Source organism: Ochotona princeps, chromosome 9 (genome assembly GCF_030435755.1).
Source record: "Ochotona princeps isolate mOchPri1 chromosome 9, mOchPri1.hap1, whole genome shotgun sequence".
Taxonomy (NCBI): domain Eukaryota; kingdom Metazoa; phylum Chordata; class Mammalia; order Lagomorpha; family Ochotonidae; genus Ochotona; species Ochotona princeps.
Window position 1 is genome coordinate 33169668 of NC_080840.1, and position 20514 is coordinate 33190181.

Here is a 20514-nt window from a genome sequence, read left to right on the forward strand (position 1 = left end):
GCACACTTTAAAGATGGATATTTCCATTGTCCTTAAGACAATCACAATGTATTTGCAAAATAAGAATAAAATAATCACATAAATAAGAAGGAGAACATGGCAGAAGTTCAGTAGGAACCAAAGGGATTGTTAAATGAGTATTGAAGAGATAAAGACTTGTGGGATAGTACATAGATCAATCCCTTTACAAAACCTATTAGAACAAAGGGAGTATAATATTGCCACAGCATCATTAAGAAACGTCACTGAGGTATCTGTTTTATAGCCAATTAATAGATTTATTGCCCCTAATAATTTTCTGCTAAAAACCATGCCACTTGTGTATAAAAGTAAACATCTGGTAAAGTAGTCTATGGCAGAAGTTCTCGCCTTGCAACCACCAGGATCCCAATGGGTGTCGGTTATAATTCCGGCTGTTCTACTTCCCATCCAGCTCCCAGCTTGTGGCCTGGAAAAGCAGTTGAGGACGGCCCTAAGCCTTCAGACCCTACGTCCGCACTGGAGACCTGGAAGAGGCTCCTGCCTTCAGATAAGCTCAGCTCTAGCTGTTGCTGCCACTTCAGGAGTGAACCAGCAGATGGAAGAGCTTTCTGTATCTACTTCTCTGTACATCTGCTTTTCCAATAAAAATAAATTTTTTTGAGAAAACATACAGTATATACTATGAGTAAAATTCATATAGTTTACCCACACACAAATGATTCCTTCTTAAATTCATTAATGAGTATACACAGAAAAAAAGAACAATTATTAAGGAAAGGGAAATAAGCAGCTTAGCAAATGCCTTGAGGACTTCATAAATGGCAACACTGAACGAACATACATGTTCACAACTAAAACAAGAAAGATAAACCTGAAGCCTGTTCACGATTAAGAAACAGAATATAAGCAGGTATGTAAATGGGTACAATATTAATGTTAGAGAAAATAGCATGTGAAATTGTCATGCTCATCCCCCATCTGTATGACTCTCACAAAAAGTATAAGAAGATGAAACCATGAACACAAAAGTGGTTAGAGTAGGGGTAGGAAGCACCACTGTAAGTCAATTTGTATGAGAGGCTATAGCTGTAAGATTACTAAGTGGCATAATGAAAATCTCTAGTCTAAGAAGTTAGTTCCAATGGTCCTGTTATAGCTATGCCTCTAAAATGTCAAAAGTAAGCTGAGACCTATGGATAAGGAATCTTTCAGGATAGTCTTCAAAAAAGTTCTAGGGGGGGAAGTTTCTCAAAAAAAAAAAAAAAAAAAAAACAAAAAACATGAAGCCCAAGCATCTACCAGCATGAGCTAGAACTGTGGGGGCAGATCAGGCCAGACCAGGCTACAGCACCCACTGGCAAACACCGAGGTGAGATGGGCCATGCTAGACTGGATCCAGTACCCATCACCATACTAAAGGTGGCAAGTACTGGGACTGGGGGCAAGTCCTAAAACATTAGAATGCAGAACCACCTGGAGAGTCCAAGATCTAGATACTGGGCTCAGTAGCAAAACTGAGGGCATCCCTTTCGTGGACTGCAACTCCCATTGGTGAACATGAGAACCAGGACTGGGGACAGGCCTGGCAACACAGGGAGAGGCATCCAGTGGCGTGGGTGTGGGCTGGAGGGTGGTTTCAGACGGAATGAATTACGCTTCAATGTCCAGTCATGTATACAACAGCTGAATGGGAGGTGAGACACACAGGACCAGTCCACTGCACATGCTAACACACAGAAACCAGGACAAGAGTCAGCCCAGTGCAGGTTACTGGGGTCACTCTGACTGGGCTGCAGCTCCCAATGGTGTATGTGAGGGCCCAATGTGTACAGGGCAGGGTTGGGCTGGGCCATGGTACCCACTGCATAAGAAATAGGGCTAGACACAGATGTGACCTAGCAATTGCCATTATCAGTGTGGAAGTAGGCTGATGTGGTGACAGAATGAACTAGGCCCTATACAGGCAGGAGCACATGCAAGAGATAGGTCTAAGACCACCTCAGATGAAATTTCTTTGAGGGTCCCCCCAATTAAGCCACTGGACTCATAACTCCAACCATAGAGAGAGTGGCAGGAACTCTGATCTGACAGTGGAAGGCATGTGTCAAAACAACCTCATTAGTAGCTTTGATGGAGCAGTGGATGGCACACCCAGAAGCACATGGAGGATATGTCAGACCATTGAAGCCTGCAGAAGACACGTGGTATCATAGCAGAGGAAGGAGGGCAGGACAAATTGGTCAACTAGCCCAGCAAAGCATGATGGCAACTATCTGAACAAACAGACTCTGAGGTGGACTGTGTCAGCCAATGGACCTTGGAAGAATTTCCTCATCCTTGCATTTGCAAAACTGCTAACATTTCAGAAATACCAAAACCACTTGAGCAGAACTCTTGGAGCATGTTCCATATTGGGGATTTGGGGGTGGCATCGGGTAACTGTTCCCCATCCCCAGGTACTGAGGAAATTTGGAGGCTAGGTGTGGCTTCTCCCCTTATCTCTCCCCTTCCCCCAGATACAGGTAGAAGGTAAGGAAAACATGAAAACAAGTGTCTCCACCACTTTCCCCTCATCCTGGACCCTTCCCACCCTAAACAACTATGTAGAAATCATCAAAAATAAAATTAAAAAAGAAAAAACATGAATCCCAGAAAATAAAAGAAAAAGAACCAACAAGGCAGATAAGAAATAGAAGGCAAAAGTCAGCAGGCTTTAGATAAAAATGTCTTTGTATTATGAACAAAGAAGTAACAGGAAGTTCTGAAAATATGAAACTCGAGGGTTATTTTTTTAAAACAATCAAAATGAAAATGTCATTCTGAATAACTTTTTAAGTTCAATAAGTAAACTGCTATTGTTAAAAACAGGAAAACTAACTTAGTTTTAGATGTTAAACCATAGTGTGCTTCTGAAGTAAGTACTGTCATGAGAGATCTGTTGGTCCTAGAAATAGTCTAAACCTTGATTTAAGAGGGAAGTACTAAACTGTGAAAAGAGTATTAGTACACTCAGCACAAGGGTGGAAAATGTGGCATATGACCAAACCTGACCATCCACCAGACTTTGTAAAGTTTTACCGAATACAGGGGGATTCATTAACAAATTGTATTTGTCTGTACCTATACAACAAAGCATACTTAGATACACTCATAACAGAAACCACAGAGCTTACAAAACAATATTTTTACTCTTTTGCCCTTTTTTGAAAATGGTTTCCAACTCCTGTACATAATTCCAATTATGTATATGAGGGAACTTTAAGAAGTAGTTGGAAAAATGAAAATTAAAGATACGTCCATTTATGGTGAAAAAGAACCATCTAAGCCACAGTTTTATCATGAAAGACTTTTTTCAGAAGCTTTCACATATGCCAAATCAAAACAATTGTAAGTTTTTAAAACTAAAACAATCAAGATATACATAAAAACAATAATAGTCTGATTTGGAGAACTAAACTGGACTGCTTTAGAAAGTGTTCAGGAGGGTGAACATACTCATTTACCATATGAATGAATTCGATGTGTTCTTAACATTTCTAAGACTGCAGTTTACTTTGTGAAAGACATGCTAATGATAGTAAGGGAACAATTACTAACATGATACAAAGTAATATTAAAGACTATATTATGAAGAAAGTAGAAAGGACAACAACCAGTAGGATTGTAAAAATACTTGCAATCATACATTTGGTAAATTTTTACTTTCTACACTATAAAAAACTCTTAGGACTCAATAGAAGACAACAATAAACCAAAGGAAAAATTAGACCAAAGATTAAAACAGCACAAGAAAATAGTAAAAATGGCATATATATATGGCAACCAAGAAAATGAAAATATGCTCAAAATCATTAGCCAGTACAGAAATACAAGCCAGAACCACCACCAGCTATTACTGCACTCCTACTAAGATGTGCAGAATCAACCAACCACACAAAGAACCCAGACAGGATAAACTGTAGCAAAATGAGCAGAAATCAAACTTCTCACTTATGAAGGATTATGAAATAATGCAGATACTCTGGACAACAATCCAGTAACTCCTAACTAACTTAACCTTTCTACTACTTGGGATATAACTAATAGAAATTATACCATGTCCACACAAAAACCTATAAGCCAAAAAACCTACAAGCCAAAATGTAGAAATAATCCTATGTTCAACTCATAAATATATAAATATGGCATATTCATAATGGAATATTATCTATCCATAAAAAAGAATGAAGACTGCTATAAAGTGCCACATGATTCAACTTTAATGTAATATAGTATATGAAAGAAACTTTAGTCACAAAAGACCATTTATTTCATGATTCCAATTATATGAAACGCCTAAAAAGGCAAAATTCTAGGATTAGTGGTTGCCAGGTGATGGGAAGAAAGTGAATGGGGAGTTACACCAAAAAGTGTAGCATTTCTTTCTTTCTTTTTTCCTGAAAGAGAACATTTTTTGAAAACCCTATTAGGCAAAAGTTGCACCAAACTGCAAATGTAGTAAAATCACTTAGCTTTGCAATTCAAAGATTTCATATGATGTGAATTATGTCTGGAAAGAAAGAATTATACGAATATGTGTGTGTCTGAAAAATAACAAAGGTAAAAGTAAGTCTTATTTTACCAAAAATTATACCAGAGTTTGAAAATATGCAGGAACTATTCTATTTCACAATTTACTTTATAAGGCTGACATACCCTTGATATGCTATACATTATCTATTGTAACAATATAAGAACGTCCAATAACCAAAAGGAAGTAGCAAAGAATGAGTACGTCAAACAGCAGAGAACAGATCTTTACATCAAGACGTAGATCACAAAAAGCTCAAAGACCTCCTTTTAGTCTCGGAATCTATGTTTTTATAAAAGTGATATTCATATTATCACGGAATATTAATATTTACCAGTAAAATCATGCTTATTTCTGATAAAAAAAACTTAAACGAAAATTTCAGTACAGGTGAAAAAAGAGAAATCAACATCAACAGCTGAGTAAGACACTGCATAGGCTTTCTGTATACTTTGCAACGACAGTACCAGTATATGTGATGATCTGAATGATATCAGTACTCACATACTTACATCCTAATAATATGAACAAGGTGTTGACCTGTTCAGCACTGTCAGAAATTTGAGTCATGTTATTAAAATATAGATTCATATTGTTTACTTTGTGACTTGAAACTTTTCCAAGTTCACATATTGTTTGAAATGAATATGTCAAAGTTCAAAAGGGTACGAATTGATAACTGAAAACACTGCAATAGAAGATATGAAGTACTTACTGGAGAAGGAAACACAGCTTCAACAATTATTTTTACAAACACATTAGAAATCTAGAATTATGTTTGATGTAAATAATATATTATTTAAAATATGCCCATTCATATGTCAAATGCATTAAACAAGATCAACAATTTTTATGTTAGTTCATCCTAAAGAAAACAGCAAACACCAAATTTCTTCTCAAGATAATTTTTCCTAGTTTGCAATACCATTTATTGCATATGGTCTTTCACAGACAACTTACATTTACACATATGATTATGAATAATCATGATATATTACTATATTTTTAGGAATAAATGCATTAAATCACTACTTTGTCAAAAAACAACGGGCATCCTGGTGTACATACACACTGCTAAGATTAAAAAAACCCTAAAAATATCAGTATAAATTCATAAACATAGGAAGAATTTTTTCAAATGTACCTTCTTCAAGAATGGGTCGTGGGATGACAAACGGTATCTCCTGCAAAGGCTCCATGTACTTGTGGCCAGCACTAATAATCCTAATTTGAGGCAGGCAGAGAACAAGTGTTCCTGGTGTGCTGGTTTGTCCATGGTACCAACTTCTTACTGTTCCAGGAATATCACCAGAAACAATTGTACTTGGGGAAGGTAGACTATCATTAGGAATGAATATACACCAAGACTGTACTTCCAGCTGGAAAAGTAGAAATAAAATATCTGGATCAGACTAAACACACTCCAAACTTTTAATATAGTATCTTTACCAGAGTAAACAGTCAAGCAAAAACAAAACAAAAAGTAAGGTCCCTAATGTAACTATTGTAAACACTTGTTTTCTAAGAAACACAATAAACACTTGAAAAGGCATTGCTTTCTTGCTGTAAACTTGATCAGAACCTGTATGATTTAATGAAAATATATCTGCCCTCCCAGAGTTCTTTTCAAGAAACAAGTTTTATGTGTAAAACTTGCTGACAAAAATAAAAAGTAAAACGATAGGAAAGTACTCAATTTATTTTCACGGTTCATTAAATATTTTTAACACTTAGAACTGATGAGTATCTCACTGCTTTACTTTTTTAAAAAGGAAGAGGGATGGACAGCAAGTTATTTCTATGTGAACCTGTTTTTTTTCATTTTTAACTTTAAAAACCAAAATATAAGAAAAAGATGTTGAAAACATTCAGTTTATAGCACTGCATAACCATTAAAGAACAAGTTTTAAATTACATGTTTTTAATACCCATACAGAATGACTCAAATATGTGTGAATAAACAGATACATAGCAGTGAGATAAATCAGAAGACTTAAAAATCACAAAATTATTTTTTACTTTCCATTATTAATCACCCAAACTATAATTTCACATGAAATTTTTATGTTCCCTTTTACCCAGTACAATTACTTAACTTGCCAGAATCTTAGAAGGGTAAGACAAGACTAAGTTAAATCCAAACCAAATACTGAGTTCATTTACTTCTTAAATCACTAGCAATGTGGACTAAAATCTGCCAGTCTTAGTTGGTTCTCACATATACTTTGTTATTAATTTGCCCAAATTAGCAAACTTGGTTTGTAAAAAAAAAAAACAGAAACTAGTACCTGCTTAATTTTTATGATCTATGTCACATAAAGATATTATTCTAAAGCTGTGATAAAAATGAAAAATTCTCATTTTCTAAATGTTTTGACATAGAAGGAAACTATATTATCAAAAATACCTAGTGAGTACTTTAGAAAGTATAGCTTAAAGTAGGTCAAATTCCTTTCATGGAGGAATTATACTTCTTGGTAAGAAAAGACACCACTGTAACTGGTTTGAATTCTTAGATCTCATGGAACAAATGAAACCTCACCACCCAAGAGGTAAACAAAATGTTAGGTTTTTATTTCACATTTCTGGGCACAGACAGATAATTAATTCAGTGAAGAAATATATAAGTAAAATTTTGCCTAAGTAAATTTGCTGGTTAAAGACATATAAGCTTATATTTTTAGTCGTAGATTTTTTTGTAGGTTAGATAAAATTTAAGTCTGTGTTTAAATAGTTGAGAGATCTAAGACCAAAGTGTATATTTTCAAGTCTATATTGTCTTTGATACAATTACAACGTTAAATATTTTAATGTTACTCGTTCATGGTCTAATTAAACAATTTAAGATGAAATATTCAGAGCATATTTCTCTATTAATTCAGGCTAAAACATCACATGATAATGAGACAATATTTCATACTTCATATACGCACTGATGTTAGCCTGAAAAATGCTTTAACGTGGAAGATACTTGCTAGAATATGTCACCACACAAAAACAAAACTATGTTGTTAGAAATCAATTTAAATGATAAAATTTATAATTAAATGCCAGAATTGTAAAATTTGATTCCACTAATGCAAGTCAGTTTTTTCATCTAATTTAAACATTTTAAGCAATATGCACACAATCAATATATTAGCATGACATGAATAACATCCAAAGATACACTTTCTAAAATGTTATACTGAGAATTCCTTTCATGATAAGAATTAAACCATACACATGATCCAATTTGTTGAAAAATATTATGTTACATCTATTATATACATTAAAGCTATCACATAAATCTTTTTACACTTTTGAAACAACTGTTAAAACGTATTTCTAAAATTGTGCTTTCAATGTAAAATGCTGGATGATTTATATTCCCGAATATAAATCTGCAGCAATAAATTTTACATTAATGTAAGGATCTGACAATCCAAGGGAAAGAAAATGAAGTAATCTGCCAGTAAGAAGTCCTCGAGTCGGGGGTCAGATCCTGTTCATGGAAACCATCTGGTTGGGACCCTCTGAGCCACCAAACACAAATGATCTTTAAAAAAATATCCTATTCATTAATGCATTACAGCTGCAGTGAGCGTTACTTCATTTTTCCATGGCAACATCATCTGTTTCAAGGATCTTGTTTCAGTTTTGGTAGCAACGTGTTCTCTCGCCAATACTGAACACATTCATGTGTTAAAGCGAAGGGATTATTACAAATTCTTGAAGTAGAACCACCTCAATTGTGATTCCCTCTTGCCAAGGGCTACTTTTATAGCATACCAAAGATAAACCATGAAGTAAAACTATTTGATATTCTTATTTTAATAAACAAACAATTGTGATATGTTTTTCTGAAGTTTCAACTTTATATGGAAGTAGAGAAAATACAAACACACACACACACACACACACACACACACACACACACCATCCTGCACTCCCAAAACCACCTGAAGTGTTTGGAAGTTGGACTGCTGTGACTAAAGGTTTGCTGCATTGTGACAATAATTCAATTACAAAGAAACAAAGGCAGGTTTCATTTACACATTTGTCTAAATTTATCAGCCACTACCAATCTGAAAAGCACTTTATACATAAATACTGTCAAACATTGTTATCTTGTGTTTTTCCTACCTTTTAAAACAATTCCATTTCCTTTACCAGAGTAGCATATTTCCTTACTTAAATTTGAAACTGGTGTGACAATTTTATATTGCAAAACTACAGAATGAAATGTTCTATATGTGAATGTTATTCTTCAGTAAATAATGCCAAAACAAAAGTAAGCAAATACTGTAAGTGTATTTCGTAATTTTTTTCTTTCATTCATGCATTTCTTAATATTTACCATCAACTCTGCAGGAATTCTGGAATACAGGCTTAAAAGATATAGTTCTAGCTCTTACAAAGCATAAATATTTTTCAGTATTAAAACCCTTACAGCTTTCTCCCCAGAATGTAAGCTCAGACAAATGAAACACTTTGCCTACTTTATTCACTCTGTACTGTCAGTACATGAAATAGTGTCTAATTGGCATGCATTAGGTATTTCATAAATGAATGCTAAGTAAATACAACTAGTTTTATTAGCATAACATTCGGATGTTCATAAAAAATGAATTCTAGACCTGTTGTACATTCTAGAGCAGTAGCCTATGAGGAAAATTAGTAAAGCTGAATTGTTAGGTTCAACTCCAGGTGTGGGAAACTGACAATTATTTAATCTTTTAATGGACAGAATCCTCATCTGTAAATAGAGTAAAATAATCAAAGTATGAAGATATCTCACAGAATATGGGCCACCTAAAGATTTGCTAAGTCAGTCAATAACAAATACTAGGCATCTACTGCTTGTCACAGTCAATACATTAGCTTCCAAAGATTCACAAAGATAGTCAATAGTGCATTTTTAATGCAGTTGCTATGGTTTAATTGTCCAATATACAGGAACCACAAAACACAGCACCTCCTCTGCACTAAAACAATTTCCCTAATAACAATATTCCTAGTTCATAATTCTTAACATATCATAGAAATATTTTCAATATCTTCATATGTAGGAATCTAAATATATTCAATTATGGATATAACAAGTTAAAAACTTCAGAAATGATCCTTGGTTGTTTTCTTTTCCAGACAGAGGGCTACTAATCTCATTTTCTCCATGAAAATTTAAGATCTGAAAAAAATTCCTAAGTATGAATTCCATATTTTTCCTGCTACCAAACTACTGTGTAATGGCTATCACTTGTTCAATACTTACAAAAACAATGCTGGCATATGTGCACAATTTGTAAGCATTAAGTATAACAACTTAATGTTATAATTAAGATGACTGGCAGTTGGTCCATTTGTTCTGACAGGTGTAGGCATATATCCCAAAAGATAAGCAAGAAAGTTCACTGAGTATCAGGACATCAAGTAATATGATGTAATTTCCTAGAAAATTCTGTTGGCCTTGCTCAGTCAACGTATGATGTTTTAGACACCTGACTGACACTTATCAATGTCACCAAGAATGTGGGAAGCAGCTCCCCTTACAGGAATAACAAATCAGTATTAGCAAAGGCAGGACACCTAGCCAGTTGGAATAAAATTTAAAAACCCATTAGACTATAATATCCATTGATAAAATTTCAGAATACCAAAAACACAGCAACAAGCCAAACAAATAATATAGGAAATGTCATAGTATAAATGAGGGGAAGACAAATAAAAACAAACAAAAAAACCCTAAAAAAACCTTACTACTTATTGAATTCTTGTCCTGAGGATTTTTCTTTATCAACTGCAAGCTACTATCAGCTATGTGCTGAAAAACATAAAATATTTTTAAATATGACTTTCTGAAGTATTAGAGTGAAAAACATTGCAAAAACAAGTGAGTCATAATGACCTGTTATTAAAAGGTCCATATATTAAAACACTTCTTAAAACAATGCATGCAGTGTTATGGAATAACCAGTTTAATGAAATGGGAAAACTCCTTATTCTCACTAAAAAATCCATTAACAAAAATATTTTGGATCACAAAACATCTTGGAAAACAGACAATGCTTTTTTCCAACTTTAGAATTAAGAATTTAATTAATAAAAATTTGGCTTTACTTAAAAATTTTCAAAATACATTAACCTTGGGAAGTGTTTAAATATATAAAACATTCGACACAAAGCTTGGACCATGGTAAAGCAAGTACAATACCAAGGGCATAATTAAAATAATCACACAGGAATAAATATTTATAATTTAGTATTCCTGCATTTATAGGAATAGTTCCATTCCACATGCTTACTCAAAATAAGCAACAAGCAGTATATTTATAAATGATGAGAAAGGTAAACTTTGTTGTATGATTTTTAAAGAAGAGAGTATCATAATCTCTATTTTGAACTAATTGATTACACATAAAAAGTTTTGCATGACCTATTCCCCTGGTTTTAACCACTTGAAGATGGCTTTTAATATTATAAATCTAATCTGAATCTTTCCTGAAACACCAGATATGAATATATTACTGTCAATCAGATATCTGATTCTCACAAGTATTTCAAATACAATGTGTAAACAGAACCCTCTATTTGTTTCTAGACTGAAAAGCTGCTTCTCCTTTATTACACGGTATTACCTACCAACTCAAAATTAAAAACAAGAAGACCACTTAGACAAATGCTGTTGGCTTATCTCCACAAATCAACTAGTTACCAATGCCACTGATTTACCTCAGTCATTGAAGGATCAATGTCCAATCTCTATCCACCCTTCACTCCCCAGCTGGCTTGCAACGGTCAGAGTTGGGTCAGGCCAAAAGCAGGAGCCAGGAGGTTCTTTTAGATCTACATGAGTGGCAGGGGCCCAAGGCATCCTCCACTACTTTTCCTAGACTATTGGCAGCGAACTACATTGTAATAGGAACTAGTGCCCATTTGTGCTGTCAGATGGCAGCTTTACCAGCTATAACACAAAGCCAGCCCTCACAGAATTTATCTTTTTTATTTTCCTTTTGGGGTCACATATGTTTCTAAGATATCTAAGAGGACTTCTACACTCTTTGAGATACTTGATATGACAGAACTTGGCTTTATCCATACTAGAGCATAAGAACTGTCACGTTTCCCTTGGCCCCCAAGCTCCACTTCTGATTCAGCTCCCTGACAATGGCCTGTGGATGATGTTCCAAGTCCTTGGGTCCCTTTACCCATGTGAAAGACCCAGAAGAATCTCCTGGCACCTGGCTTCTGACTGGCCTCCATTTGAGGAGGAAATCAGCAGATGAGAGATCTCTGTCTCTCTTTCTCTATAACTCTGCCTTTCAAAAAAAATCAAATAAATCTTAAATATACGTACATACATTATTTTTGCGGTAAGCATGTCTGTTACAATAATTAACAAGAATACATTATACCTATGGATAATATATCTATATCCGGTTTTCTGTGTTATAAAGTGAATTATCACATATGCAGTAGGTTAAATAACACAAATTTATTACTTTGCCATTTCTATGGGTCAAGAATATAGATATGGGTCAACTGAACATTCAAATTAAGAGCTCCCCAGGGTGCAGAGGTATTTGGGAGGTTGGGTGTGGCTTCTCTCCCTAACTCCCCCTTCCCCCAGATACAGGAAGTAAAAAGAGAATGTGGAAATGGTGATTTCACCCACCTTCCTGTAGCCCTTGAACCTTATCACCCTAATCAACCATGTAAATATCATCAAAACATAAAAGTAATTAATGGAAAAAAATTTAAGAGCTCAGCAAGTTGCCCAATTGTATTTTTAACTGGAGACCCTTCTGAGGAAAGCCAGACTTCAAAGCTTATTTTCTATTGTAACAGTAGTAACTTCTTCACATCTGTAGGACCAAGAACTAATCAAAACACAGGATAAATGAGGGACGCTGAAAACACCTCTGGGTAACTAATTGAATCCTACTTACACACACAAAAAAATTATTTCATCAAAACCAGGAATTCCAGCCAAGTCTACCAAACAGGGGGCAGGGGCCCAAGGTACTTCAACCATCTTTCACGGTCTTTTGTATGAGAATTAGAACTGCTGGCACTAGAGCCAGCACTCTCACTCCCTCACGAGCAGCAACATGAACTGCTGCACCACAATGCCTTGATCTTCACCTCCACTTCCAGTTCAAGCTTCCTGCTATAGCATCCTCTGGGAAGCAGCAGGTGATGGCCCAACAGGATTGGTCCCAGCCAGAACACAGGGAGATTCAGACTGATTTCTGGGATCCAAATTCAACTTTACTCAGCTGCAACTATTGGAGCTTTTGAGGATTGAATTAATAAAGGAAGATCGCACTCCATCTGTCTCATTTCCCTGTCTGCCTTTCAAAGAAATGAAAAAGCAATGCTTTTTGTTTTTCAAAAGCATCTCAAAGTATACACTTTTATAATTTCATCATTTATGAGTTTCAGATAATACTGTTCAACATAAATAAAATACATCAATTGTCTTCGACTAAATCATGAAAATGACATAGCATAAAGAAAATCTGATCAATATTTTATCAACACTTACCAATATTTTATCAAGTTTTAATGATGCTGAAAATGAAATTTAAGAATCAGAGCCATAATAATTAATTTTTATTATACCTGTAATGTGAGTCTCTTCACTGCATTCCATACTATTCCAATAAATTCTTTCATTCTTTCTTCTGGACTTCTACTCCCTCCAGAGACATTCATCATGGTTTTCACCGGAACAGACAGTGGTCGGGATTCTAAGCATAAAATAGTTACTTAGCAGAAATATACTTTGTATTTTCAAATCTTTATTTCATCGCTTAAAATTGTAACTTTTCATAAGATTATGAAATTTCATAGTACACTTTTTATCCAACACATTTATGAGAATAGAATTTGGTATTTTAAAAAATAAATGTATTTTTTACTTATCTGCAGGCAGGGTTACAGATAGAGTAGAAGAGACAGAGAGAACTTGCATCCAGTGTTTCCCTCCCTATGGTCACCAGGGCTAGGGCAGCACAGGTTGAAGGCAGGAGCCAGAACACTATCCAGACTGGCCACGTGGGTGGCAGGGACCCAAGTCCTTAAACCATCTCTTACTGTTCTTCCAGCCACAGTAGCAGGGAGCAGGACTGGAAGTAGAGCAGCAGAGAATTCAACTGGCATTCATATGGGATATCAATACAGGTGGTAGATAAATCCGCCAAACCTGCTCCACATTTATTACACTTGTCATTGTTTGCTGACTGGGAGTTAGAATTGTACAGAATCATACTTTCACTAAGGATCGTGATTCCTCAAGTTGTCTGGAAACATCTAATTTGTTCATCTACATTTAACATGGTAATTTGATTTAAACCTATTTATTATACTTATTATCTTAAGCATTAAATAAAATGTGTTTGAAATCTAAATTTAATTTGTTAAAATAATATTGGTGGGAGCGAGTGTTTAGTCTACTAGTGCAGACACCCAAATTCCACTTTGGAGTGCCTGGATCCCCAGCTCTGGCATCAGACTCCAGCCTTCTATCACTAGGCAACAGGATGATGAATGGCCTAAGGAATGGGGTGCCTGTCACCCAAATGGAGAACATGGGCTGGATCCTCAGCTCTGGACTTCAGCCCTTGCTGTTGCGGGAATCTGAGGAGCAAACCAAGAGACAGGAGCACTCTCTTTCTGTCTGCCTGTCTTTCTCTGGATTACTTTCTCTCTCCCCTGACAGCCTCTCAAATAAATACAATTTAAAAAAAAAATGCATCGATCAGTACTTCTTAGGAAAACCATCCATCTTGCTATAACATTAGTCCCCATTTGTGTTAGGAAAAAAGTATACACTTGGAACCACCTGAGTTAATGTTTTTGCTGTGCCACTTGCTGGATGACTTTGGAAAACTAATTTCATAATTTTTTTTCCTCATTTCTTAAAAAATGCAAATGCCAATATCTAACATCAAAGTAATGATTGCATATAGACAAGAACTTAAAAGATTAACAATTCATAAGGATGCTTTTCTTTCACCAAACTTAACTGTCATTTACTCTGAGAAGTGGTTACTGACTTCCCAATTTTATATTTTCCTTCCTTTAAAAATCTCTTGGAATTATAATACAATGCTGAAGAATAAAATGCTTAATTTTATTGATGTAATTTTAAGTCTTGAACATTTGCCTCTCCTAAAGAAGTAATGGGTACAGTGATAAGGCAAAGCCAGTCCACTGTAGTCGTTAACAGCTGCACGTTGAAGCCACATCAGGGTTATGTTCCCTACCACTCTCACTCTCCCACAGAGAGATAATCTTTATATACACATTAATTTATTACCAATGATGAAATTATCATAAAAGGATCAAGTTATACATAGTAATCCCTAAAATCACAGGATGGTATTTTTTGGTTCAATATTTCTATACTTATATCATGACATTACCTTTTTCGGGCTAAACTAGAACCTGGTAACAATTATCCAAATTCAGTATGTCAAAAATACCTGTTCTTATTTTGAAGGTTTGAATAATGATGGTAAATGGCAGGTCGAAACAACTGATAATATGTTTAAGCCAATGGCACTAAATACTGATATTCAATACCAAGTGGATGTCTTTCAAGTTCAAATATCACAATAACAGTTATTTCATAATATCAAAGAGTCAAAAAAGACTTGGCTTTAAAGGCTTAAAATAAAGACAAACAAAAAACTCTATAGTGTTAGAATTTCAAACATCAATTATACTAATTTAAGTTTTTGCAAAAACTATACTATGGAGATTCAGGAAATCTGAGTCCCATCCAAAACATGTGATTTTCAAATCCAAACGCAGAAACTGAAAATGTAGCTAAAACATAAATTTATTCTGGTGAAAAAAAAAATCTGAAATCCTTGCATGGCAGCAGTTCTTCCAAAAGTTCATGAGAACTTTGCTGCAATGCATAGACACCGGAGTATCTGCAATCTATCCTTCAAGTTTTTTTTTAAGAGATTATTGCCCTGATCCAATGAAATCTTTACAATCCTTTCATCCTAGTCTCAGCTACCCAACAACTACATAAAAAAAAGTTTGATCTTACATAAGTATCTCATTGTGTGCACTGCAACAGCCAACATGTCACCCACCAGCCATAGAAGCACAGAATACAGAATAGGCTATAGTGTTTCCATATAGTGTCATGAGACACTGGAGAAGCATCAAAAAAAGTTTAGTTTGGAGGAAGCAGCCTTTTATTCATACAGCTGTATCTATTATTAGTCTGCCATTATTTTCCCATACTTTACAAACAACAAAATTTTATGAAAAATACCAAATTATTCAAAGTGTATCTATCAGTCAAGAAAGTTGATTTTCACGCAGGACCATGAAAATAGTATAAATATTTGAAGATAACCTTCCAACTCTTTCTATTTCTGGAGTTCAGTCATTACCTAAGCTTTAATGGGGTTACAGAGAAATCAAAGTTAAGTTACCCTGGAGGTGATAAAAACACAAAGTCTTGAGAAAACCTTGGGTAATCGTACATGAGCATAGGTTAGAATCTTGACTGCTACATTCCTAATCCATTTATCTGCTAAAGTGCCTGGGAAGGAAACACAAGATGGCCCAAGCACTTGGGTCTCCACCACCTACATGGCAGAGCAGTTTAGAATTCCTGACTCCTGTCTTTGGCCTGGCCCAGGACTGGCTGAGCACACGTTTGGGGAGTGAACTACTGGATGGATCTCTCTGTCTAATATTCTCTCACTTTCTCTCTGCTGGAATTAGAACTGGCATCCATATGGGATCCTAGCACATGTAAGGTGAGGACTTCAGCTGTCTGTCCCAAGATTCCCATGTCTAGAGGTGGCTCAAGTATTCCACTGTAACTGCTAAGAAAGGAGATGACGACACAGAATCCAGGCAGGAGTCAAACTCTCATCTCAGGATCGCTCTACTGAAAACTAGACGCAACTCTAGGACTCTCACAGATCTTGTATCACTTCTCTAACCCAGCAGAAATGACAATCAGGTAAACTAAGTGTGTAACTACTACAAGAAATAGAGCTTACACATCTGATTTACAAGGTCTGAGAACCGGCCTTGATACACATATGCTTCTATTACTACAGAGTCAGACTGCCACATAATTTAAGTGATCCTGCAAATACCATATTAAACTCATTCCCAACTTGTTCCTGCCCCAGGCTTGTCTCCTAACTCAGCTAACAAACCTCAGTGTAATTCCTGCATATCCTTTATCATCCCTTTACATCAGCAACTTGAAGAAGCCCACAATTCTGAGAATGCCACTAATTCCTCAGACTCATCACCGAGAGGATGTGGAGAAATCTCCTCAGACCACATCTCTCATTGTACCACACTGTAACCTACTGGATTCTGCCAGCCAGAACTCATATTACATCAGCAAACTTCCCAAATCTTCCTAGCATTGGTCTCTGAGCAGGAGTGACTAAATGGAAAGTCCCTGACTCACTACTTGGAGGAAGGCACCCAGACTGAACACAAGAATAATCTTTGCCTGATGAAGAAATAAATTCTACTCTTAATGTCACTGAGACCTTTTTTTTTCTTTACTGTTTTTTGGAGAGCTAGTTGACAACACTCACAGGGATATTAGGTGACACAGTGGATCATGACCACCGCCTGGAGATTCTTCCTTCACTTTCTGTGTTTCCCTCCTTCTTCACACACAGCTCCTTCTCAATGAAGTCGGTCCTTGAACCATTTCTCTTATCTGCAAGCACTACCTTTGATGATCTCACAGATAGCCGGGGATTTACGTAGACCCCACAAGAAGTGTATTTCCAGAGACTTGTCTGGATTTATCCTTTAAACTCTAGAATATTTACCTAGCAACAAGTCAATACCTGTATTTGGATATTTGAAGGAAATCTCAAGTTTAACATGGTCAAAAAACCCTTGTGCATTCTTCCCTGCTTCCATATTCTCCATCTTACAGTCCTTCAAGTCTCATGTTTTTATTTGCTCAGGAGTAGGGGGGGATAAATGACCCTTCTCCCTTACATCATTCATATTAACAATTACCACAATTACCATAATCTTACTGACTCGATTTTAAAATAGACACTGAATTTGACATTGTATCCTCTTGGATACTGACCTGGTCTAAGTCATCATGATTACAAGCACAATCTATGGCAACAAGCATACCACAACTGACTGACCTGCTGCTATACTTTCCACCTGCAATTTCTTCAATATAGAACCCAGAGAAATACTAGCAAAATAACCTGAACTGTCTGACAACTCCTGTACTCAAACCCTTTTATGGTATCCTATCTTACTTGTATGATTCAGTGTTAAGTTCTTGCAATGGTGTTTAAGTCCCACAAAATCTGTTGTCATTCTCAAGTTTTCCTGAGTTCTCCCTTCATACCTCTTCCCAAGCTCTATCAACTCCAGCATGTTTGTGTCACTGTCCGATGAAGGCAAGAAAACTGACAAAAATATGGGGCTGTGGAACAGAAGGAGGAATCACTCTAACCCTTTTCTTCCAATCCCTTATTTCCTCAAGACTTAGGAAACAGCATAAGCATTTAAGGAATTTCAACACAGTAGGAATAAAGCCAAACAGATACATATATATATATTTTTTTTCAAATTTTATTACAGTGCTATTCTTCTATTCCACTAGTGTGGCTGGGAAAGCACTTGAAGATGAGATAAAGGCCTCTTCCAAGACCTAGGAGAAGCCATGGGGAGTTGCTCAGTTCAGTTCAATAAGCACTGCTGAGTGCTTACTCGTAGATGTGTGTTGCGGAAACGAACACAAGTAAGACTGAGGCCACACTTACAATCACAGGAAGAAATGTGACACTAACAAAATTTTATAGTTAAAAAAAAAAAGAATTGTGGAAGCACTGTCTTTTCAATGCCTTTTACTCTATTCTAAATTGCAAAAAAAATTACGGAAAAGCAGCTATTGCTCATTCATTACCTACATAAAGAGACACAAATTTAAATATACCTTCTGAAAAAGGTAAGAAAAAAGTTCCTTTATAGTTTCAAAAGTAACAAAGCCGTATTTTCTTTATTTCCTTGGCTTCTAATGTGTTAAAGATGTTCACTACTTACAAGACAGACATACTCTTTGGTTTTTTATTTTTTTAACAAAGGTATTCTCCTTCAGTTCCATCCAATTTCTCAATTATAGGACCAGAAGCCAAAGTTCCCCTTGTGGCATTCCACGTCCTCATACGCTGCCCTTCCATCTCGGATCTATTGAATCCCTTCACCACATATTGTCACTAACTGATCTCACTCCAATCAATGTCTTAGCAAGAAAGAGAGGACAGTTCCAAATCCACTCTATTTAAGACCAAACTCAAGTTGCACTTCCTCAAAGTTTTTCAGTTCTAAAATTGGAAATGCTAGTGGTTCCTATCCCTAAATTATGCCAAGTTCTATAAAGCCTACCACACTGCACATTATTTTTCTATTTCCAGGTTAGAATCCTAAGTTTATCACAAATGAAACCATGACCTCTGCTAGTTAACATTTAGCAGAAAGGATATTAAAGAACTGTATTCTTAGAACTAAGAAAGAACATTACAGAAACTTTAACACTACATTTAATGATCAGCGAGAGATAAAATTTTATCTCAGTGTCCTTAATAATGTTTGGACAGTAACTTGTTACTTTAAAAATTTATCTAAATGTCTGAAGTAAGAGGAGTGAAAGATTATGTACACCAGTGCAAAAAGAACAACCTCTGGGTACCACCTGAATGCTAGAAAAACATTCCGGGCCAGACCGCTGAGGCCTTGCCTTGAATGCACCAGGATCCCATATGGGCACCGGTTCTAATCCTGCCAGCTCCACTTCCCATCCAGCTCCCTGCTTGTGGCCTGGGAAAGCAGTGGAGGATGGCCCAAAGCTTTGGGACCCTGCACGCATGTGGAAGACCTGGAAGAAGTTACTGGTTCCTGGCTTAGGATTGGCTCAGCTCAGGCTGTACTGGCTGCTTGGGGAGTGAATCATTGGACACAAGATCATCTTTTCTGTCTCTCCTCCTCTCCGTATATCTGACTTTGTAATAAAAATAAATCTTTTAAAAAAATCCTTAGTAAATCAATAGAAATGAAAAGGACATCAATTTGTTGTCATTAAAGGGCATGTGGTAGAAAGAATTAAGGAATGTGATTTTCACTCAAACAGAAACAGTAAAAGAGTAAAAGATTTCTATTCATTCATGAAATACTAACTACACATTTACTCAGTGACAGAAATGGTTGTAATGAGTCCTTTAGATCCTCAACATACATTCTAGAGAAGATTCCCTGCCCCTTACCACATTCCCCACCTAGAAGCGCCTCAAAAATGGCAGGGGGTAGGATAAGTCATACAGTATAAAAAGTACATAGCTATGAATGAGCAAACAGAGTTAACAGAGACAGCAGAAATAGAGGCAAGGCATGTATGAGTAAATATGAGGATCAACGTAGGGAAAACTGACAAAAGGAGCAAGACTCCAATACATAAGAGAGGCACTCCAACTTCAGAAGGCACAGCAAGAGGCTTAGGTTTTATTCAAAGTCTAATAAGGAACAATGCATTTAAAAGTATTAACTTATTTAATTTGGAAGGTGGTTTGTAAAAGAGGAGGCTGAGATCTCCCATCTGCTGGTTCACTCCCCAAATGGATCCAATAGCCACAGCTTAGTCATTCCAAACCCAGGAGCCAGGAGCATCTTGCAGATGTCCCTCCTGTGTGCAGAGGCCCAAAATTGAGCCATTGTCTTCCACCTTCCCAGGTCACAGCAGGAAGCTGAATTGGAAATGGAGCATCAAGGACATAAACTGGCACCCACATAGGATGTCAGCACCAAAGGAGAGGATTAGCTTGGTAAACCATAGTGGCAGCACCACAATTAACATTTTAAGCAGGGAAATGACATAACTCATTTTAGATTTTTTTTATAAAACTGTTATTTTCATCTAGACAAATGAATGGGATAAGTGAAATCAC

General features: G+C 36.1%; 1 protein-coding gene across 6 annotated transcripts in view; it reads right to left on the reverse strand.

Annotated features, from left to right (window-relative positions):
• Positions 1-20514, reverse strand: part of VPS13B (vacuolar protein sorting 13 homolog B) — a 657044-nt gene that overhangs the window by 364498 nt on the left and 272032 nt on the right. For all 6 annotated transcript variants that reach the window (XR_009246065.1, XM_058668587.1, XM_058668588.1 and 3 more), the window contains exons 22-23: positions 13157-13284; positions 5697-5931 (exon numbers count right to left, since the gene is read on the reverse strand). Coding sequence is in view for 5 of the 6 variants with exons in the window: in XM_058668587.1 (XP_058524570.1) it covers positions 5697-5931; positions 13157-13284 (363 nt within the window). In the remaining variant the exon portion in view is untranslated. The remainder of the gene's footprint in view (positions 1-5696; positions 5932-13156; positions 13285-20514) is intronic.